The following is a 25,003-nucleotide window of genomic DNA, read 5'->3' on the forward strand; positions in this document are numbered from 1 at the left end:
TCCCTGGTGGCTCAGACAGTAAAGAATCTGCCTGCAATGTAGGAGACCTGGGTTCGACCCTTGGCTTGGGAAGATCCCCTGGAGAAGGGAATAACCACCCATTCTAGCATCCTTGGAGCTTCCCCAGCGGTTCAGTGGTGAAGAATTCACCTGCCAATGCAGGCAATGCAGGAGACTCAGGTTTGATCCCTGGGTTGGGAAGATCCCCTGGAGGAGGAAATGGCAACCGACTCCAGTACTCTTGCCTGGAGAATTCCATGGACAGAGGAACATGGCCAGCTACAGTCTACGGAGTCACAAAGAGTCAGACATAACTTAGCAACTGAACTACCACCACCGGTATTCTTGCCTGAGAAATCCCATGCACAGAGGAACCCGGTGGGCTAGAGCCCAGGGGGTCGTAAAGGAGCCAGAGCCTGAACGACAACAGCCAAAGCTGCTTTAGGTAACTAAAATTATTCTTACTAATGGCAGCTTCTGTTTATTGGATGTATGTGCAGCATTTTTATATTCTCATTTAATTCCTACAATCCTATATTATCTTCTCCCTTCTAGAAATAAAAGAACTTAAATTTAGAGAAATCAAGTGTCTTTCTCACAGCTGCCCCACTAGGAAGCATCATTTGTAGAATTTATACCTGAGTTTGGCTGAACACGAAATTTATACTTGTATCAATTTCTCATCGCCAGATGTCCCTCTTAAAACAAGACCCTTGGGACCTAAATTTGAATAAGTTATGGATCAATACACTGATTTGTTTTATATGTGTCCCCAAAATACAGGTTATAGTCCTGGAAATACATAATCACAACAGCAACTGACTTACTTGATGGACCGGTTACTGATGATTTTACCCTTGCTACTGACACTTCCTTAAACACTTCCTTAAAGTCTGTGTTGTCAGACTGTTGTAATTTGTAGGCATTCATCTGAATCTCTGTCTCCTACCAAAGCTTTATCACAAAATTTATAAAAGACACATTATTTTGTACTTAAAATTTAAGTTTTCCAAAGTGGCCCAAGTAAAACTGAAGGCCAGACGCATCCATCTCTAGGGTAACTATAACAAAACCATTGTTACAAATCAAGAGAGTAAGGGGGAAAATATCAGTATTTGGAAAATGTAGTTTCTAGCTTAAGAAAAAACTCATGCAAGGCTATGAAATGCTTAGATTTCTTCACAATATACAAGATATGCAAGAAGTAAAAATGGACTATTCACCGTGTTAAAGAGTACATGACCCCATCCTCTATCTTCAAGGCCAGTAATGAGGCATCTTCACATCATTCTCTCTGACCCTCTGTTTCTGTCGTCTTGTTGCCGCCTTCTTTCCTTTTTCTGACCCAACTGCTACCCCCTCCCTTTATAAGGACCCTTGTGATTACACTGGGCCCACCCACATAGTCCAGGTGTGTTCAGGGAATTAGAATGCAGGTGTATGTGGAGGACCATTACTCAGCCCACCACAGTAAGGAGGTGCAATAAGCATGATGACAGCTTACCAAAATGAGACAGAAGCCCCCTTGAAGGGGTTCTCACTGGTAAAAAAATGAGTCTGAACATAAAAACAATTCATGATATTCAGTGTATTCCTAAAATTTGTTACTAAAATACTAGCCCATGAGTCCACACAGATTAAATCAATGGAAGAGAAAGGAAGGCTCTCTTTTTGGTAGAATGCCAACAAATATAAAAGAAGTAATAATAAATAGAAAAATCACCATCTGACAAACCATCACAGTGGTAGCTGATTCAGGCAGGAATCACCAATGAACACTAAAGCTGATGAGGAACAGGGTACAGTTGTCCCTCAGCCCTTGGTATGGTTCCAGGACCCCCATGTATATCAGAACCATGCATGCTCAAGCTGCTTTTATGAAATGGCATCGTATCTGCATATAAGCTAAGCATTACCTTCCTATATGCTTTAAATCATCTCTAGATTACTTATGACACCCAATACAATGTAAACTCTGTGTGCTATGCTGTGCTGTGCTTAGTCGCTCAGTTGTGTCTGAGTCTTTGCAACCCCACGGACTGTAGCTTGCCAGGCTCCTGTGTCCATGGGGATTCTCCAGGCAAGAATACTGGAGTGGGTTGTCATGCCCTCCTTCAGGTATCTTCCCAACCCAGGGATCGAACCCAGGTCTCCCGCACTGCAGGTGGATTCTTTACCATCTGAGCCACCAGGGAAGCCCAAGAATACTGGGGTGGGTAGCCCATTCCTGCTCCAGGGGATCTTCCTGACCCAGAAATCAAACTGGGGTCTGCTGCATTGCAGGCAGATTCTTTACCAGCTGAGCTACTAGGGAAGCCCAAACTCTGTATAAATACACGTAAATACAATGGAGAGGGAAGCTTGGTGCAGTCCACGGCGTCGCAAAGAGTCGGACACAACTGAGTGACTAAACTGAACTGAACAACATAAATGCTATGCAAATAGCTAGCACAGGGCGAATTCAAGTGTCACTTTAATCCACAGTTGTTTGAACCTGTGAAAGAAGAACCATGGAAACAGAGGGCTGACTATATTGGCATGGTCTCTGGTGATCTTCTCATAATATATATATCAACTTACAAATGAAAAAAGTGGTAAGTCTGCAGTGGAGAAAGCTGGTAGACACAAACTTGACAGGTGATCAAGATTAATATCACTGGCAGGTCAGGTCATCTAGGCACTGGGTGCCTTCTTTCAATGCGATCAGAAGAGCACAGCACTCTGTGCCATTCTTGTGAAATCTGCTTGTCTTGAGTTGGGACATGAGGGGACAGCAAATGGACATGCTGAGAGAAAGTATACACAAGGAAAGGCTTTACTTTTTAAAACTGTCAAGGTCAGGAAAGACCAGGAAAGCCTGCGTAACTTAAGGTTGAAGAAAACTTAGGAGACACAAACAGAAATGTAATTATGATCCTGGATTGGATTCCGAGCCAGAAGGAGAAAGGAGACGTTGCCAGGAAAGCTGATGAAATCTGCATGGGTTCTATGAATTATAAGGTAATGCTGTAAGTGTTAGTTTCTTGATTTGGATACCTACATTTTTGAGAAGAGAGTAGGGGATGAAGGAGAAGTAAGCTGCAGAGAAATATGTAAAACTGAGCGTTTATAATGCATAAATCTATTTTTATATGTACATATAAACAGAGAGAAATACAGAGAATGTAGAGGTGGTAAGTTTACAACTTGCAAATGGTTCAGAAAAAGAATAAAGATCATGGCTGAGTGAGAGAAAGAAAAAGCAGATGTGGTAAAATGTTAACAACTGGAGTAGTTGGGTGAACTTAATTGGGAGTTCTCTGTGCTGTTCTTGCAACCCTTTTGTAAATACATATTTACTTCTAAATAAATTACATATATGTGAAAGATGAATTTCTGAATGTCAAACTAGATTATACGCAATGCTCCAAACCAGAAGGAGCACAGTCACTGTATCATTGTATAAGTGTTTTCTTTTTTTTTAAGTATAAAATACCTGAAGACTCTTATTGTAAACAAATGTAAACAAAAACATCAAAGGGCAAGTCTTCCTGAACAATACAGATTATCCCTTATCAGTCTAATCAACACTGTAATATTTAGGTTTATCCTTCCTAGAGATTTTTCAATGCAGTTAGAGCTATTTTTATATATATAAAATTTGATGTATATTTATGTAAATTTTTATATACATAAATAGTTTCATAAACCAACACAATTGGTATACATGTTCTGCAAGTTACTTTAAATGTCTTAAAGACTGTGTCACATAGGTACATCTGTTCTATAATCTAAAAAATTTTTTGCTGTTCCAAGGTATTCCATAATGTGGTATATCAGAATCTATGTTATTCTGTTACTGTTGTACATTTAGGCTGTTCTTTTTTTCCATTTTTCAAACAAATAAAATTCTGAACAGAAATCCTTGTCATTCTTCACTGTGCATATGTGAGAATATTTCTACAAGGTAAATATGGAGAAAGTGCATTTAAAAATGCTGTTAAATTAACTTCTAAAATAAATGCTCACTGTATTCCAAAAACAGTAAATGAGCATCTCTTTAAAAGTATCTTCACCAATAACAAGCAACATTAATCTCCCCAGCTCCCTAAAAAATACCCCACATAACAAAAAGTCTTTTGCAGAACATGCAGAACGCAATCTTATTTTTTTATTTCTCGATTATAAGTGTGGTTAAGCATCTTTTCATATGCATTATGTACACATTAGTATTTTTTCTTCACTAAAATGTCTAATCATAGTCTTTTTATTGATTTGTAGGAGTTCTTTATATATTATAGATGCTAATCCTTTATTATATTTATGGCAAATATTTCCTCCTGTCTGTCCTTTAATTTGGCTTGTACTTCCTTTGTCATATAGAAGTTTTATATAAAAATGTAGTCAGATTTACAACATTTGCCTTAGAGGCTGCATCAGTTTCCTAAGGCTGCTGTAACAAAGTACCATAAACCATGTGGTATAAAACAACAGAAATTTATTCTCTCTCAGTTCTGGAGGCTCAGCCTGAAATCAAGATATTGGCAGGGCCATACTCTCTCTGAAAGTTCTAAGGGAAGGAAAGTCCTTCCTTCCTTTTTCCTAGTTTCTGGTAGTTGCTGGCAATCCTACGCATTCCGTGGTTCACAGCTTCATCACGCCAGTCTTTGCCTCTATCATTACATGGCATACTCCTTCTGTGTTAGTCTGCATCCAAATTTCCCTTTTGTAAGAATATCAGTCATACCAGAATTAGGGCCCACCCTAACAGAGTATATCAGAGAAGGAAATGACAACCCACTCCAGTGTTCTTGCCCAGAGAATCCCAGGGACGGGGGAGCCTGGTGGGCTGCTGTCTATGGGGTCGCACAGAGTCGGATAGGACTGAGGCGACTTAGCAGGAGCAGCAGCAGCAGCAGCTAATAGAGTATAACATCATTTAACTTGACTACATCAGCAAAGATCTTACTTCCAAATAAGATCCCATTCACAGCTACCAGAGGTTATGGACTTCACCATATTTTTCATTCATTTTTTTGTGGCGGGGGTGGGGGGGCGGGGGGGGGGCCCAATTCAACTTCTAACAGAGGCTTTGTTAAAGATTTTTACATTTATGTTCATGAGACATATTTGTCTATAATTTTCTGTTCTTTTAATGTCTTCGCCAATTTTGGCTTCAGTATTCTTCTATCTTTCTTAAGTAGGCTGGAATTGTTCCCATCTCTGTTCTCAAGAAGAATATTAAATGTTTGGTATAATTCACCACTGAAAGAAAAGTTTCTACCACTGTGGAAAACTTTTGAATTAAAAATTCATTCATTTTCTCTGGTAATACAGAGCTATAATTTCCCCTCATTTTAAGTTACTGCTCCTAGATATCCAATACTGCTAATAACAATTAGACATCTACCTAATTCTAGTACTTTCATAATTTTTTTTTCCTCTCCATAAAGTTTATCTCTGGGTATTTTAAGGATTTATCTTTTTATCCTTGGTATTTTACAACTATAAAAAGACAATCTAAGTGTGGATCTATTCTCATTTATCCTATTTAGCACTTAGTAGGCTCACATAATCTGTGGACTCTTATTTTCTACTACTTAAAAGTTTCATCCTTTATTTGGGGCTTCTTTCTTCTGTTAACTTCTTCAACTTTAAGACTGACACTGGAATTCCTAGGTCTAACCTTCATTCCTCCTAACTGTTCTTACATGTATTCTCTCCCTGTCTTTTTGCTCTATAATCTAGAAGAACTGTGTGGCTTGTTCTTTTAGATGAAACTTTGCTCTTTGATATTCAGCCTATTGCTGGAGTTTTTCATTTTCTGGATCTCTAATGGATTTTTTTCTAGTAGTCTTTTCTTATTTCCAGGATCCTACAACCTCACTTACCTCTTGAATATTTATAGTTTTAAAAAAAAATCTTCTACTCTTTTCTATTACTTTTGTTTTCTCTGATGTTATTTTTTCAATGCCTATAATAGTTCCTAGGGGATTCCCAGGTAGAACAGTGATAAAGAACCTGCCTGCCAATGCAGGAGATACCCAGAGACATGGGTTTAGTCTCTGGGTTGGGAAGATCCCCTGGAGGAAGAAATGACAGTCCACTCCAGAATTCTTGCCTGAAAAATTCCATGGAGAGAGGAGTCCGGCAGACTACAATCCATGGGGTTGAAGAGAGTCAAACACAACTGAGCACACACGCACATATTAGTTCCTGTATCTCTTGTAACAAATTATCATAAACTTGATGGCTTAGAACAATAGAAACTTATTCTCTTACAGGAGGCTGTAAGACTGACAGCAGTATCACTGGTAAAATCAGTGGTTTTAAAATCAACTGATTGTAAAATCAAGTTTTGCAGAGCCATGTTCTCTTCACAAGCTCTAGAGTAGGATCCATTCCTTGCCTCTTTTCACTTCTGGTGGCTGTCAACATTCCTTAGTTTTGACTGCTGCTGCTGCTGCTAAGTCGCTTCAGTTGTGTCCGACTCTGTGCAACCCCACAGATGGCAGCCCATCAGGCTCCGCCGTCCTTGGGATTCTCCAGGCAAGAACACTGGAGTGGGTTGCCATTTCCTTCTCCAATGCATGAAAGTGAAAAGTGAAAGTGAAGTCGCTCAGTAAGTGTCCGACTCTTCATGACCCCATGGACTGCAGCCTACCAGGCTCCTCCGTCCATGGGATTTTCCAGGCAAGAGTACTGGAGTGGGGTTGCCATTGCCTTCTCGTAGTTTGTGACTGCTGCTACTGCTGCTAAGTCACTTCAGTTGTGTCCGACTCTGTGCGACCCCACAGACGGCAGTCCACCAGGCTCCCCCATCCCTGGGATTCTCCAGGCAAGAACACTGGACTGGGTTGCCATTTCCTTCTCCAGTGCATGAAAGTGAAAAGTGAAAGGGAAGTCGCTCAGTCGTGTCCGACTCTTCGAGACCCCATGGACTGCAGCCCACCATGCTCCTCCGTCCATGGAATTTTCTAGGCAAGAGTAGTGGAGTGGGGCGCCATCGCCTTCTCCTAGTTTGTGACTACCCAGGTCTAGTCTCTGCCTCTGTGGTACGCTGCCTTCTCTTCTGTCTGTGTCAGATTTCCCTTTGCTTCTTATTTATAAGTCACGACTTAGGGCCCACCTGAACAATCAAGGCTAATCTTCCCATCTCAAAAAACCCTTAATCACATCTGCAAAGATCCTTCTTTCCATATAAAGTAACATTTACAGGTTCCAGAGATAAGGACCTGGTATCTCTGAGGGACACTTTCATAGTGTTTTTATTTTCCAAAACTGTTCCATACTATTTGGTGGGGGGGGGGGGGTGTGTTTCATCTGACTTCAAATGTCTTACATGCTCATCTAGGCCAACTGCAACAATTATTTAAAGCAGAGAGCAGGTGGAGGGGTTTGCAGGCATTTATTGTTTTGGACTTTCTTCTCTATTTCAGCAAAAATTTGGAGCTTTGCTTCTTTCCTTCCAGTATTTCTATGTTTTGTTTCTAGTTGAGAGCAGACATTTCCATTGGCTGCAGTTTGGTACAATGGGGGAAAGATCATGTTAGATTATTAATAATACCCCAAAGAGGGGGCATTATATTTAACCCAAGGCTCCTTTCTTTTTTTAGTATCTATGACTCTAAGCTTGGAATATTCATAAGTTGCACCTACTTTTTCCAATAATCTTCTCATGACTGATTTCTTCCTTCAATCTGATCTCAGTTGCCCTTTGTCTTTCAGGGTTTCTTATCATTTCTAGCCCACAGAGAGAACTCTTTTGTTTTCCAACATTTTTATAGGTTTTTTTAAAAACATCATTTTAGATTCCCTTCCCACCCCAAGAGATTTGAGAACACTTGTGAGGCTACAGTGTGTCTGTCATTTGCACCCTTGGTTCAAAATCCAATCAATCTTTGAAGTCACATGTATGCCATTTCTCACATAATGGCCATCTTATCTTTATTTGTGCCTACCAAGCTGTATGGCTGAATGTTCCCTAAGGTTTATTTTAATAAGCAATTAGATCATACAAACTTCTGAAAACTTTAATTACTTTCATGTTCTGAAGACTTTTTTTATTACATATTATTATGTAACAGGCCAAATAGGCAAAAGGAAATAATAAGATTGAGAAAAGAGTCTTACTTGTGACAAGTCAAAGATAGTATTTTAAAGAGCTGCTCCAAGGATGCAAAAAATAATATTCTACTTTTCCCCCAGATTACTTAAATATGTCTGAAAAAGATAATTTTCAGGCATTGTGCTATACCAAAGAACAAAAAGATTACAAGTTTCTTACAGAGCTAAATGCTTTAAGAAAAATAAAAATTTCTGTGTTCAATTCTACTTTTAGAATTAAGAAAATAGCATAAATTTAAGGTTGGATCATTCTTAGGTTAACTACCACCACATGTGGCAGATGTTTGCTCTTAAACAGATTCCAACTAAATATATAGGGAGTAATTCAAATTTAACATTTATAATTAAACTTGAACCTCATTCCAGATCTTCTCAAGTGGGCAGTTATAGACTAAATAAACTTTGTTTAGAGGCATAAATGGAGCAGTGATTGATACCCTAAGGATATCACAGAGTTACTGCAATTTTAGATGAATATTAAAAACACCAGCACAGTAGTTAACTGCACTTGAGTTCCATTCCTATGATTCCATTTATTGGGGCATCCTGGGTCCTGATTTCATTATACACAACCTGAAACATTTGTATTAGATATCTCTATGGTATTCCTTTCCAGTCTTCTTCATGGCATATACAGAAAATGGTAATATGTGAATGTCTACTCTGAGAGGAGGCTATCTTGCTGTCCAGAGAGCGCAGGCTGTCTGGGTGCACCGGTACCACATCTGTGGCATACACTTAGCTGTGACCTTGCTACTCAAACTGTGGTCTGTAGACTAGCAGTGCTAGCACTTCCGGGAGTTTGTTACAAATGCAGAATCTTGGGCCCTACCCAGTACTACTAAATGAGAATCTGTATTTTAAAGGTCCCAAGATGATTTTGTGTGTACAGTAAAGTAATGCTGTAAGAAAATTTCAGCTCTAAAATTCAATGAACCTAAGAATGTTTTATAGAAGTGTATTCTAGAGTATATTCCATCATCTTATTAAATTCATGATTATAGCTAGAATAAAATAAAAATATATTTGTATAAAAATTTATTATTAATTCCTTAAAACTGAAAAAGATTAACTTTTAAATAGAAAAAGGGAAATACATTCACCTGCTTGTATACTTGTCGTAAGTACATGATCTCCTCCACAGTTCCCAAGGATATCAGCCTAAGCACTTTGACATCTCTGCACTGCCCGATCCTATATGCTCTGCAGAAAAATGAAAAACAAAAGGCGACCAAGATCAAGTGAAACAACTTCAAGTTCAGGAGGCAGCTTTATGGATATAAAAATGAAACATTACTAAAATTTTAATTGAAAAAAAATCTTATGTTTAGGTATGTGCTGTGCTTTGTGCTTAGTCGCTCAGTCGTGTCCGACTCTTTGCAATCCCATGAACCGTAGCCCGCCAGGCTCCTCTGTCCATGTTTAGATAGGCTGTATTATTTAATAATAATGTAAAAACAGAAATTCATATAAAAAGGAGTAGAAAACATATACATATAAACTTCATTTCTGTTATAAACATCACTTTCTACTGTGCAAAACTTTCCCTAAATTCAGATTTTTCTTTTATGGCAGTCTTAAGCTTATGAAGGACTCCATTTATATAAAACCTCTCAAAAACACAAACTAATCCATAGTGACAGTAAGCAGATCAGTGGTTGCTTGGGAATAGGGGCCTCAGGAGAGGAAAGAGGGATGGATTACAAAGTGGCACAAAGAAAATTTGAAGGGTGATGGATATGTTTGCAATTTCGATTGTGGTTATGGGTTCATGCTATATTCTTATATCAAGACTTATCAACTGTACACTTGAAATATGTGCAGTTTATCGTATGTTAATCATACTTCAATGAAACTGTTAAAAAAAACAACAACCCTGAGGGAAAGCAGTTAATCAACTGGCAAGCCTACAGAAATGCAGATTTATACCCTTCATCTACTGAGATTTCCACACAGGCTGTCTGACTGGATCACTCAGTTGATTAGTACCCTAGGTGTTTTGATACGGACTGCAGTGCTAATTAAAACTCTGACCTGACTCACCACACTGGTTAACTATAGGTACAATCCCTGTAGCTTCTTCCAGGTGGAGGTTTTATTGGATGTTCTGAATGAGATCACCTGCTTCTAAATACCTGTTACAGTCACGGGGGATCATGGGCAAGGCCATATTGCCTCATGGTTGAAAATGTTATAGATTGGGGTAAATTTAATTTTGACCTTATATAGCCACACTATGTTGTTATATTTGGTGCTTCCTCTGCCTCCTTTGCCCATTCCTCCTCCCAGAGAAGGGCTTTTACTAGAGGACATATTGGGGTACTGAAAATCTTGCCTTCCCAGAAAAGAATGAGTGCTCTTGTGACACAGCAAAGCCAGATAAGTTACTGCATTGTTACTTGCATCCTGCAGCCTGGATAGAGAGGGGCTCATAATCCCTTTCTCTCTCACAAGGCATTTGGGTCTAAGGATAAATACAAATGGATCTAAGAAAATGTCCTTTGGTGTAAGTCAACTGTTTGCTGTATGATAGACTGTGTTAGAATATTTACTCTTACAGATAAAGCCTTCTAACATGTTATACTGGACCCATGCGTCATCAATTTCTAAGTCTATGAAGTACAAATGTGTAAAAGGTCTTTAATCACATAAAGATGAGTGTCAAGAAACTGTTATACAGTATGGAGGTCAGTATCTTCACTTTTCTTCTCGGTTCCTCCAGTCAGAGTCAACAGAAGGAGAGGGAGAAGAAGAAGAATCCTGTTCATTTAGTTTTATCATCAACTAACTTTCACTGAATGCCAAAGCAGAGTGAACTGTATTTTGAGGGACCACTGGGATAAATAAGATAGGTCCTGATGGCCTAGATGAAAAAGAACATCATTACAACAAGTGTTGTTAAGTCAAAAGGAAACGGAAATTTTTCTGTGGTTTCCATTTGACCATTTTCCTGAGCAGCTGTCACTGGGAAGAGGCTGGTTGAAAGTCTAGGCTCTGCAAGTCAGACTGCATGGGTTCAAATTTATCCTATCTTAAGCTGATACCAACTTAATTTCAATTGCACTAAACCACCTTTACAGCTCTCCTATCACCCTTTATTTTATTGATGTTACAAATTATATCTTTATATGCCATGTATTCATTAGCAGAACAATTATAATTATTTTATGCACTTGTCTTTTAAAATTTATAGAAAACAAAAAGAATTATAACAAAGTTAAAATAATACTGATTTTGATATTTGTCTCTGTATCAATGGGAATGGGTGAATTTAATTCAGATGACTATTATATCTCTACTGTGGGCAAGAATCCCTTATCAGAAATGGAGTAGCCCTTGCATTACACAAGAAACCAAAATGCAGTACACAAGAGTCTGAAACGCAGTACTTGGGTACAATCTCAAAAACAACAGAAAGATCTCAGTTTGTTTCCAAGGCAAATCACTCAGCATCATAGTAATCCAAGTCTATGCACCAACCACCAATGCTGAAGAAGCTGAAATTGAATGGCTCTATTAAGATCTAAAAGACCTTCTAAAACTATCACCAAAAAGAGATGTCCTTTTCATCATAGCAGACTGGAATGCAAAAATAGGGAGTGAAGAGGTATCTGGAGTAACAGACAAGTTTGGCCTTGGAGTACAGAATGAAGCAGGGCAAAGGCTAATAGAGTTCTGCTAAGAGAACATACTGGTCATACCAAACACCCTCTTTCAACACCACAAGAGAAGACTCTGCCCATCACTAGATGCTCAGTACTGAAATCAGACTGACTATATTCTTTGCAGTCGAAGATGGAGAAGCTCTATACAGTCAGAAAAACAAGACTGGGAGCTGACTGTGGGTCAGATCATAAACTCCTTATTGCCAAATTCAGACTTAAATTGAAGAAATCAGGGAAAACCACGAGGCCATTCAGGTAGGACCTAAATCAAATCCTATGATTATACACTGGAAGTGACAAATAGATTCAAGGGATTAGATCTGATGGACAGAATGTATGAAGAACTATGGATGGAGATTCCTAATACTGTACAGGAGGCAGTAATCAAAACCATCCCCAAGAAAAAGAAATGTAAAAAGGCAAAATGGTTGTCTGAGGAGGCCTTACAAATAGCTAAGAAAAGAAGCGAAGTGAAACACAAAGGATAAAAGGATAGATAAACCCATCTGATTGCAGAGTTCCTTAGGAGAGCAAGGAGAGATAAGAGAGCCATCTTAAGTGAACAATGGAAAGAAACAGAGGAAAACAACAGAATGGGAAAGACTAGAGATCTCTTCGAGAAAATCCGAGATACCAAGGGAACATTTCATGCAGAGATGGGTATAATAAAGGACAGAAACGGAATGGACCCAACAGAAGCAGAAGACATTAAGAGGAGGAGGCAGGAATACACAGATGAATTGTACAAAAAAGGTCATAATGATCCAGATAACCATGATAGTGTGACCACTTACCTAGAGGCAGACATCCAGGAATGTGAAATCAAGTGGACCTTACGAAGCATTACTACAAACAAAGGTAGTGAGGGTGATGGAATTCCAGCTGAGCTATTTCAGATCCTAAAAGATGATGCTGTTAAAGTGCTACACTCAATATACCAGCGAATTTAGAAAACTCAGCAGTGGCCACAGGACTGGAAAAGGTCAGGTTTCATTCCAGTCTCAAAGAAGGGTAATGCCAAAGAATGCTCAAACTACAGCACAATTGTACTCATCTACCATGCTAGTAAAGTGACGGTTGCTTACTTGTGTCTGACTCTTTGCAACCCCACGGACTATACAGTCCCTGTTATTCTCTAGGCCAGAATACTGGAGTGGGTAGGTTTTCCCTTCTCCAGGGGATCTTCCCAACCCAGGGATCGAACCCAGGTATCCCACATTGCAGATGTATTCTTTACGAGCTGAGCCACAAGGGAAGCCCACCATGCTAGTAAGGGAATGCTCAAAATCCTTCAAGCTAGGCTTTAACAGTACACAAACTGAGAACTTCCAGAGGTAAAAGTTAGATTTAGAAAAGGCAGAAGAACCAGAGACCAAATTGCCAACATTTGTTAGATCACAGAAAAAGCAAGGGAATTCCAAAAAAAATCTGCTTCATTGACTACATTAAAAGTTTTGACTGGGTGGATCACAACAAGCTATGGAAAATTCTTCAAGAGATGAGAATACCAGACCACCTTTCCTGCCTCCAGAGAAACCTGTATACAGGTCAAGAAGCAACAGTTAAAACCGGACATGGAATAATGAACTGGTTCAAAACTGGAAAAGGAGTATGTCAAGGCTGTATATTGTCACCTGGCTTATTTCATGTCTATGTAGAGTATATCATGTGAAATGCTGGGCTGGAGGAAGCTCAAGCTGGAATCAAGATTGCTGTGGGAAATATTAATGATCTCAGATATGCAGATGATACCACCCCAATGGTAGAAAGTGAAGAGGAACTAAAGAACCTCTTGATGAAAGTGAAAGAGGAAAGGGGAAAAGCTGGCTTAAAACTCAACATTAAAAAACTAAGACCATGGCATCCAGTCCCATCACTTCATGACAAACAGATGTGGAAAAAATAGAAACAGTGACAGACTTTATATTCTAGGGCTCCAAAATCACGCAGACAGTGACTGCAGCCATAAAAATTAAAAGATGCTAGCTTTTTGGAAGAAAGCTATGACAAACCTAGACAGCATATTAAAAAGCAGAGACATCACTTTGCCAATGAAGGTCCATAGGGTCAAAGCTATAGTATTTCCAGTAGTTATGTACTGATGTGAGAGCTGGACCATAAAAATGGCTGAACCAAAGAATTGATGCTTTTGAACTGTGGTGCTGGAGAAGACTCTTGCAAGGAGATCAAACTAGTCAATCCTAAAGGAAATCAACTCTGAATATTCACTGGAAGGACTGATGCTGATGCTGAAGCTGAAGCGCCAATACACTGGTCACCTGATGTGAAGAGCTGAGTCACTGGAAAAGACCCTGATGCTGGGAAAGACTGAGGGCAATAGGAAAAGGGAGTGACAGAGGATAAGATGGTTGAATGGTATCATCAACTCAGTGGACGTGAATTTGAGCAAACTCTGGGATATAGTGAAAGATAGGGAAGCCTGAAATGCTGCAGTCCATGAGGTTGCAAAGAGCTGGACAGGACTGAAGGACTGAACAACAATATGACTTTGACTTACCAGAGTCCCTTCATCTGAAATTGAAACTCTCTCCCAAACACTTTACATATCAATAGAACAGAATAAAGAGCCCAGAAATAAACTCATGCACCTGTAGACAACTAATCTATGACAAAGACGGCAAGAATATATAATGGACAAAACAGTCTCTTCAACAAGTGGTTCTTGGAAAACTGGACAGCCACATGTAAAACAATGAGAACAGAACATTTCCTCACCAACAACAAAAATAATCAAAATGGATTAAAGACCTAAATCTAAGTACTGAAGTCATAAAACTCCTAGAAGAGAACAGAGAACAATCTACGACATAAACTGTATCAACTGTTTTTAGATCAGTTTCCTAAGGCAAGGGAAATAACAGCAAATATAAACAAATGAAACCTAAACTTACAAGGTTTTGCACATCAAAGGAAACCACTGAGAAAATGAGACAATGACCTAAGGAGTGGAAGAAGATATTTGCAAATGATATGATCAACATGGGGTTGCTGCTGCTGCTGCTGCTAAGTCGCTACAGTCGTGTCCGACTCTGTGTGACCCCACAGACAGCAGCCCACCAGGCTCCCCCGTCTCTGGGATTCTCAAGGCAAGAATACTAGAGTGGGTTGCCATTTCCTTCTCCAATGCGTGAAAGTGAAGTCGCTCAGTCGTGTCTGACTCTTGGCGACCCCATGGACTGCAGCCCACCAGGCTCTTGTGTCCATGGGATTTTCCAAGCAAGAGTACTGGAGTGGGGTGTGTAGGGAACTAGGTTTAAAGAAGGTTGAGAAGTGCTTGCAAACGAGACTCTCAACCAGGGCTGAACATTCTTGCAAACGAGATGTTCTGCCCAGTGTAGGGAACTAGGTTTAAGGAAGATTGAGAAGTGCTTGCAAACGAGACTGTCAACCAGGGCTGAGCATTCTTGCAAACGAGATGTTCAGCTAAAAATCCTGTTTGTTCCCATGGGAAAAGAACATTGCTTGCACACAAGGATGTTTCTCTGATTCCTCAAAAGGAACAGACCTTGGGACAAAACGGATTCTAAGTTGATAAGGAAGTTCCCCAAAACAAAGTCTTAGCTGCAGTAAATAAGCCAAGGTAAAGGTTATCTCGCCCTGCGCCTGCGCACTGTATAGTCTCTGAATCATAGTGCTTGGTAGCTTGCCCTGTAGGGGGTTGTGCAAAAGATATAAAATAAAGCAGCTGTAAGAAGCAAGTGTTAAAAATATAAAGATTTAAACCACTCTGCAGTGTTGGTGTGTCATTCCGTCGCCGGCAGGGTGCCACTGTCTTCTCCAACATGGGGTTAGTATCCAAAAAATATAAATAGCTCATAGAACTCAGTATCAAGAAAATAATGTCAAAAAAACACAAACAACCCAATCAAAAATGGGGCAGACAACCTGAAGAGAAATCTTCCTAAGATGCTAACAGGAACCTGAAAGGATGGTCAATGTCACTAATTATTAGAGAAATGCAAATCAAAGCCACAATGAGTTATCAGCTATCACATCTTAGAATAACTGTCATCACAAAACCACAAACAACTGTTAGCAAGGATGGAGTAAAAAAGGAATCACCGTACACTACTGGTAGGAATGTAAATCGGTGCAGCTACTATGGCAAACAGTACGGAGATTCCTCCAAAAACTAAAAATAGAACTATGATATGATCCAGCAATCCCACTTTTGTGTATATATCTAAAAAAATGAAAACACTAATTTGAATAGATTCACGCATTTCAATGTCCACAGAAGTATTAACTACAATAGCCAAGACATGGAAGCAATCCAGTGTCCATCAACATACAAATGGATAAAGATGTGGTATACATATAAGAATAGATTATTGTTGTCGTTCAGTCACCCAGTCATATCCAACTCTTTGTGACCCCATGGACTGCAGCAAAACAGGCCTCCCTGTCCCTCACTATCTCCTGAAGTTTGCCAAGTTCATGTCCATTGCATCAGTGATGCCATCCAGCCATCTCATCCTCTGATGCCCTCTTCTTCTGCCCTCAATCTTTTCCAGCACCAGGGACCTTTCGAATGAGTTGGCTGTTCGCATCAGATGACCAAAAAACTGAAGCTTCAGCTTCAGTATCAGTCCTTCCAACGAATATTCAAAGCTGATTTCCCTTACGATTGACTGGTTTGATCTCCCTCCTCTCCAAGGGACTTTCAGGAGTCTTCTCTACCATAGTTTGAAGGCATCAATTCTTTGGTGCTCTGCCTTCTTTATGGTCCAGCTCTCACAACCATACATGACCACTGGGAAGACCACAGCCCTGACTATACAGGGCAGGCAGAGTAATGTCTCTGCTTTTCAACACACTGTTTAAGTCTGTCATAGCTTTCCTATGGATTATTTCTCAGCCATAAAAAAGAATGAAATTCTGCCAATTACAGCATCATGGATGAACCTAGAGAACATTATGCTTAGTGAATTAAATCAGAGAAAGATAAATACTATATGATATCACTTAGACGTGGAACCTAAGAAATAAAACAAATGAATACATATATAGGAAAACAGAAACACAATTACAGAATAGAAAACAAACAAGTGCTTAACAGTGGGGTCAGGGAAGGGGATAGGGAAAAGATAGGGTAATGGGATTAAGAAATACAAACTACTGTATATAAAATAGATTAGCAACAAGAAGATATTGCATAGTGCAGGGAGTTATAGCCATTGTCTTACAATAACTTTCAATGAAGTATAATCTGTAAAAATACTGAATCACTATCTATATACCCAAAACTAATATAATACTGTAAATCAGTAATATTTTGTTTACAAAACACTATAATGTTATATGTCAGTTATATTGCAATAATAAAAATAAAAAATACAACTTTAAAATATACTAAAATGAATTAACAGTTGATCATATGATACAGAAGAACAGATCAGTGAGCTGGCAGACACAGCTGTGGAAATCACTGAAGCTGAACAGAAAAAAGAAAAAGAATAAAAAGTTAAGAAGGACAGTTTGAGACCTCTGGAACTGTATGAAACATACTAGCATTCACATTATAGGGGTCCCAGATAAAGGCACAGAGGCCATATTTGAAGACATAATACTGAAAACTTCCCTAACTTGGAAAAGGAAAGATATTCAGGTCCAGAAAGCACAAAAAGTTCCAAACAGGACCAACCCAAACAGGAGTACACCAAGAAACGTGTAATTAAAACATGAAAAATTAAAGATAAAGAGAAAAAGGAAAAGCAACAAGTTATATCCAAAGCAAATCCCTAATGCTATGAGCATTGTGGAGAAACTGTGCAGGCCAGAAGGGAGTGACACAATATACTTGAAGTGATGAAAGGGGAAAACCTACAAGCAAGAATATTCCAATTAGCAAAGCTTCATACAGATCTGGAGAGATCAAAAGTTTCACACATAAGTAAAAGTCAAGAGTTCTGTGCCACTAACTGAATTCCAAGAAATGTTACAGAAACTCTTCTACGTGAAAAAGAAAAGGCCACAACTAGATACATGAAAATTACGGAAGGAAAAAAATCTCACTGGTAAAGGCAAATATACAGTAAAAGTAGTAAATCCACCATGTATAAAGCTGGTAGGAAGGTTAAAAGACAAAAGTAGTAACATTATGTATATCCATAAAAGTAGTTAAGGGACACACAAAACAAAAAGATATAAAATAAGATGTAAAAAATAATAAACATTCTGGGGGGGAAGAGTAAAAATTTAGGGTTGATAAGTATGTGTGAACTTAAAAGATCAGTAACTTAAAATAATCAGGTACACAGACAGTTGTTGTTGCTTAGTCACTAAGTCACGTCTGACTCTTTGACTGCAGCCTAGAGGCTCCCTTCTCTCCATGGGATTTCCCAGGCAAGAATACTGGAGTGGGTTGCCATTTTCTCCTCCATGGAATCTTCTTGACCCAGGGATCGAACCCATATCTCGTGCCTTGGCAGGCAAATTCTTTACCACTGAGCCATCAGGGAAGCCCTGTAAATAGAGCGCTATATTATATTTTACAGTAGCCACAAACCAAAAATCTAAACAAACAGAAAAAAAAAGAAAGGAATACCAACATAACACTAAATATACCTATCAAATCACAAACAAGATAACAGAAGAAGAAAGAAATAAAAAAGAACTACGGAAACAACCACAAAACAAGAAAATGTAAAGGAGAACATATCTATCAGGAACTACGTAAAAAGTACATGGACTAAATGCTGCAATCAAAAGACACAGAGTGGCTGAATGGATACAGAAACAAAAGCCATCTATATGCTGCCTACAGGAGGCTCACTCTTGAGTTACAGACACGCAGACTGAAACTGAGGAGATGGGAAAAGACATTCCTTCCAAATGCAAAGGAAACGAAAACTGGGGTAGCAACACACACCAGAGAAAACAGACTTTAAAACAAAGACTGCAGAAGTGACAAAGACAAGGGATCAATTTAAAAAGGAGGTATAACAATTGTAAATGCATATGCATCTGGCAAAGGAGCACCTACATACATAAAGCAAATATTAACAGACATAAAAGGAGACTGATAGTAGCACCATTAATAGTAGGGAGCTTTAAGACCCCACTGACATTACTGGGGTTAGTGAACATCCAGAGAGAAAATGAATTAGGAAACACTGGTCTTAAACAACATATTATACCAGATGGACTAAATAGATAAAGATAGAATATTTCATCCAAAAGCAGAAGAATGACCTTTTTTTCAAGTTCACATGGAATACTGTCCAGGAAAGACCATATGTTAGGCAACAAAACAAGTAAATTTAAGATTGGAATGATATCAAGCCTCTTTTTCTGACCATAACTATAGAGACGAGAAATTAACCAGTTAAAACAAATCTGCAAAAACACAAATATGTGAGTTTAAACAATACATTCTTAAAAAACAATGAATCACTGAAGAAATCAATGGACAAATAAAAATATACCTGCAGACAATGAAAATGGAAACACAATGATCCAAAATGTATGGGACTCAGTAAGAGCAGTTTCATGGCTTATACCATTACAAGCCTCTGTCAAGAAACAAGAGAAACGGGGAAAAAACCCAAATGAACAAACTAAACTTAACTTACACCTCAAGAAACTAGAAAAAGAACAAAACTGAAAGTTAGTGAAGGAAAGAAATAAACATCAGAGCAGAAATAAATGACATAGAGACTAAAAAATTTGAACAGATCAATGAAACTACGAGCTGGTTCTTCAAAAGGTAACAAGAATTAATTTAACCAGATTCTTCAAGGAAAAAAGACAGAAAACTAAAATCAATAAAATCAGAAATGAAAATGGAGAAGTCACAACTGACATCACAGAAATACAAAGGATTGTAAAAGATTACTAAAAACAATTATACACCAATAAAGTGAATAACTAAGAAATGAACAAATTACTAGAAATGAATCTCAAGATTGAACCATGAACAAATAGAAATTTTTAACAGACTAATTAATAGTAACAATATTGAATTGGTAATCAAAAAACTACCAACAACAAAGTCTAGGACGAGACAGCTTCACAGATGAATTCAACATTCAGAGAAGAGTTAACACTATCTTTCTCAAACTAATCTCATTTTGAACTCATTCTATGAGGTCAGCATTGTCCTGATACCAAAACCAGACAAAGATATCATAAAAATCACAGGTAATATCACTGATGAACACAGAAGCAAAAATTTTCAACAAACTGAAATTGAAAAACACATTAAAAGGATCATACGTCATGATCAAGTGAGATTTTATCCCAGGGATGCAAGGGATTCAATATCTGCAAATCAGTTGATGTGATATACCATGTTAACATATAGAAGAATAAAAGTTATATTATCTTAATAAATGTGGAAGAAGCTTTCAACAAAATTTAATATCCATTTATGATTTAAAAAACCCAAGAAACTGAAAATAGAGGGAACATGCCCCAATATAAAAAAGGCCATATATGATAAGCCCATAGCTAACAACATACTCATACCCAAGTTAGAGGGGAAGAAGTAAAACTCAGTGTTTCTACATGATGACACTATATACAGAAAATCCTAAAGATGCAAGAAAAAAAAAATATTAGAGCTCATCAATGAATCTGGTAAAGCTGCAGAATACAAAATTAATATACAGAAGTCTGTTGCATTCTATATATTAACAATGCTCTATTAGAGAAATAATAAAATCCCATTTATAATTGTATCAAGAAGGATAAAATATCTAGAAATAAATTTAACTAAGGAGGTAAAAGAATTGTATTCAGAAAACTTTCAGACAATGACGAAACGGACTGTTTAAGAAAGCTGGGTTTCCATGCTTTATGATCTGGTGCAAACAACCACTGTAAGAATATTTTGTCAGTCTGATTTCCCACTTATTTATAAAATTTATGAAATGATTCTTTCAGTTTTGATCAAGAAGCACATGTTATAGGTTAATCCCTCTTTATGTACAAAGTATGGGACAGGAATCTGTTTTAGAGTCAGCACATTAATCTCCTGGAATGATGTACTCTGGTCTACTCTCATATTCTGAAGTTGCTGATCCCATGCTTGAAAATTCTCTATGCTCTCCTATTGACTTTGGATTGTGGCTTTTCTCTGCTGGTCCCTTCATCATAAAAATTCTTTCATGAGTTTCTTAAAACTTCTGGTCTACCAGTAGTGGCCTTTTCGACTTTCCTGCAGGAGTAGGGATTTATTCTCTCTTCTAAATTAATCTTGTTCCAATAATGAGATCTTGAGATGGAGGGGAAATAAATGACTAACAGCCTGCCATTTGGATTTAAAAGTTCAGAGTTATCTTAAACAAAAGTTAAAAAAAATTTTACAATGGTTTCCTTATCTTCTAATCACAGTCACATTACAGGCAACCTAAAAGATTCAGGAGCATTTTTAGATTAAAGCTTTTACAGGTCACATCAAAGTTTGTCACTATTGTACCTGTCAATTGCTTGAAGATCATTGGCTGGATTCCATGTAGGGTCAAATAATACAACCACATTGGCACCAACAAAATTAAGGCCTAGTCCACCAGCCCTGGAGTAAATTTAGAAAAAAAGCACATTAAAACAGTAAAAACAAATTTTGCTCTGTAACTCAATGATGCCAGGTTTCTATAACAAAATAAATATAACATTACATTAACATTATAAAAGTAAGGTAATTAAAACACAAATATGCCACAAGGAAAATTGCTATGGAACATTTTTTTTTTTTTTTTGGTACCACTCTAGAATATTCCTGAAGAACTATGGACAGAGGATCATAACACTGTACAGGAGGCAGTGATCAAAACCATCCCAAAGAAAAAGTAATGCAAGAAGGCAAAATGGTTGTCTGAGGAGGCTTTACAAATAGATGAGAAAAGAAGAGAAGGGAAAAGCAAAGGAAAAAGGGAAAGATATACTCAAGTGAATGCAGAGTTCCAGAGAAGAGCAAGGAGAGATAAGAAGGCCTTCTCAAATGGACAATGCAAACAAACAGAAGAAAACAACAAAATGAGAAAGAGTGGAGATCTCTTCAAGAAAACGAGATACCAAGGGAACATTTCATGCAAGAATGGACAGGATAAACGACAGAAATAGTAAGGACCTGACAGAAGCAGAAGAGATTAAGAAGAGGTGGCAAGAACACAGAGAACTACACAAAAAAGATCTTAATGACCCAGAAAACCACAAAGATATGGTCGCTCACCTAGAGCCAGACATACTGGAGTGTGAAGTCAAGTGGGCCTTAGAAGCATTACTAAGAGCAAAGCTAGTGGACATAATGGAATTATAGCTGAGCTATTTCAAATCCTAAAAGATGATGGTGTTAAAATGCTACACTCAGGATGTCAGCAAATTTGGAATACTCAGCAGTGCCCACAGGACTAGAAAAGGTCAGGTTTCATTTCAATCTCAAAGAAGGGCAATGCCAAAGAATGTTCAAACTGCCATAAAACTGTGCTCAGTTCACACGCTAGCAAGCTTATGCTCAAAATCCTACAAGCTAGGCTTCAGCAGTACATGAACTGAGAACTTCCAGATGTACAAGCTGGGTTTAGAAAAGGCAGAGGAACCGGAGATCAAATTGCTAACATTTGTTGGATCATAGAGAAAGTAAGGAAAATCCAGAAAAACATCAATTTGTGCTTCAATGACTATGCTAAAGCCTTTGACTGTGTGGATCACAGCAAACAATGGAAATTCTTAGAGATGGGAATACCAGACCACCTTACCTGTCTCCTGAGAAACCTATATGTAGGTCAAGAAGCAACTGTTAGAACCAGCCATGGAACAACGGACTGGTTCAAAACTGGGAAAGGAGTATGACAAAGCTCTGTATTGTCACCCTGCTATGCAGATTACCTGATGTGAAATGCTGGGCTGGATGAAGCTCAAGCTGGAATCAAGATTGCCAGGAGAAATATCAACAACCTCACATATGCAGATGATACCACTCTAATGGCATAAAGTGAACAGGAACTAAGGAGAGCCTCTTTTTGAGGGTGAAAGAAGAGAGTGAAAAAACTGGCTTAAAACTCATCATTCAAATACTAAGATCACAGCATACAGTCTCATGAATTCACAACAAACAGAAGGGTAAAAAGTGGAAGCAGTGACAAATTTTCTTTGCTTGGGCTCCAAAATTACCATGGACAGTGACTGCAACCATGAAATTAGAAGACGCTTGCTCCTTGGAAGGAAGCTATAACAGACCCAGACAGTATATTAAAAAGCAATGAAATCACTTTGCCAGCAAAGGTCCTTATAGTCAAAGCTATAGTTTTTCACAATAGTCATGTATGGATATGAGAGCTGGAGCATAAAGAAGGCTGAGCACCAAATAATTGATGCTTTTGAATTGTGGCACTGGAGAAGACTCTTGAGAGTCCTTGGAACTACAAGGAGATCTGACCAGTCAATCCTAAAGGAAATCAACCCTGAATATTCACTGGAAGGACTGATTCTGAAGTAGATGCTCCAATACTTTGGCCAACTGATGCAAAGAGATAACTCACTGGAAAAGATCCTGATTCTGGGAAAGACTGAAGGCAAAAGAAGGGGGAAGCAGAGGATGAGATGTTTAGGGACCATCACTGACTCAATGCACATGCATCTCAGCAAACTCTGGGAGACAGTGAAGGACAGGAGAGCCTGGCGTGCTGCAGTCCATGGGGTTGCAAAAAGCTGGACATGACTTAGTGACTGAACAACAAGAGTAACAGAATATTTCTAAGAAATTTGAGCATTAGAGCTCATTTAAGTAGGCTGTGCTACATTTTTTGGAGTTTACATTTTTTGTTTCTACATTTTTTGGATACTCAAATACTATTATCTATGATTTTCCTAACATAACTTTTAAAAACTGCTAATTTACTGTAGCTAAATAAATATACACACTTAAAAAATGTACTTGTCTTTATTTCTCTAAGTGCAGCTGAAAACCTTGGACATTATATATAAAATGAAACACAAGATTATGAAAGCTGGAGGGAACACAGAATGGTTACAGACCACAAGACAAACAACATGGCAGTGAGTTTTCTGGCTGTATTTCTGCCTAATATATCCCAGATTGGAATACCAGAGTAGGTTTCCATGCCCTTCTCCAGGGAAATCTTCTCGACCCAGGGATCGAACCCAGGTCTCTTGCATTGCAGGCAGATTCTTTACTGTCTGAGTCACCTGGGAAGTTCCTTGGGAGAAGCCAGTGAACTGGAAATGCCAAGAGCAGTCAACAGACCAAAAAAAAAAAGAAAAGAAAAGAAACCTAAGAAAAGCCTCTTCCTTTAGGCAAAGAAGCAGGGAAGGCATAGAGTTTTAAGACAGAAAACTGAAGACAATAACCAGCCTATTATTGCAAACACCATAGAAAAAAAAATATGTGGCCCTAACCCTAACTTTGTCATCCAAGGCTGAGTGGGGAGACTAAATTACCACCTTTGCCTGACAGTAAAGAGGTGCCTCTCATTCTCATTCAGGTGGTGTCAGGGAAGACTGATAAAGGAGCTTGAAATTTTGACTTCTGTCAAGCTATAACCAAGGTCCCCTCTGTGGTATGAGGAAAGCCATGCAGAAGTAGCAATAAAGTGCCTCAATCTCAGGATAGCAACATAGGCCAAGCAAGAGACACGGATTTCTAATCTCATGTGGCTGGCACGGTGTCTGGCTAAAACAGAAGTTTTAAATAAGATACACAGTCTCATAACATAATACTCAAAGCATCGAGTATACAATAAAAAATTACTACTCTCACCAAGATCTAAGAAACTCTCAATTTTTATGAGAAAAGACAATTAATATTTGACAACACTGCAAAGAATCAGATGTTTGAATCATCTGACAAGGATTTAAATGCAGCCACAATAAAAATGCTTCAAAAATGCTTGAAATATGCTTGAAACAAATTAAAAATATTAAGTCTCAGCAAAGAAAGAGAGGATACCAAAAAAAAAAAAAACTTTAGAACTGAAAAATAACTGAATAACAAAACTTGCTGGTTGGATTTGATACTACAGTGGAGATGACAGACAACAGAATCAATAAACATAGGAGCAGGTCAATATTATTTGCCCAGTCTACACAACAGAAAGGAAACGTCCAGGAAAAAAGAAGTCTTAGAGGCCTGAGGGACAGTAATAAAAGAGCTAATACTTGTATCATAGTAGTTCCAAGAGAAAAGAGAGAGTAACACTGAATGAAAAGGTACTGAAAGAAATACAGCTGAAAACTTCCCAAATTTGGGG

The 25,003-nt window shown here is 38.3% G+C and overlaps 1 protein-coding gene across 10 annotated transcripts in view; it reads right to left on the minus strand.

Annotated features, from left to right (window-relative positions):
* The window catches only part of ERCC6L2 (ERCC excision repair 6 like 2), a 155,259-nt gene that overhangs the window by 51,323 nt on the left and 78,933 nt on the right, over positions 1–25,003 (minus strand). For all 10 annotated transcript variants that reach the window (XM_060409071.1, XM_060409070.1, XM_027964231.2 and 7 more), the window contains 2 exons: positions 21,214–21,309; positions 9,210–9,309 (listed from right to left, as the gene is read on the minus strand). In XM_060409071.1, the coding sequence (XP_060265054.1) occupies positions 9,210–9,309; positions 21,214–21,309 (196 nt within the window). The remainder of the gene's footprint in view (positions 1–9,209; positions 9,310–21,213; positions 21,310–25,003) is intronic.

This window comes from Ovis aries, chromosome 2 (assembly GCF_016772045.2).
Source record: "Ovis aries strain OAR_USU_Benz2616 breed Rambouillet chromosome 2, ARS-UI_Ramb_v3.0, whole genome shotgun sequence".
Classification (NCBI taxonomy): domain Eukaryota; kingdom Metazoa; phylum Chordata; class Mammalia; order Artiodactyla; family Bovidae; genus Ovis; species Ovis aries.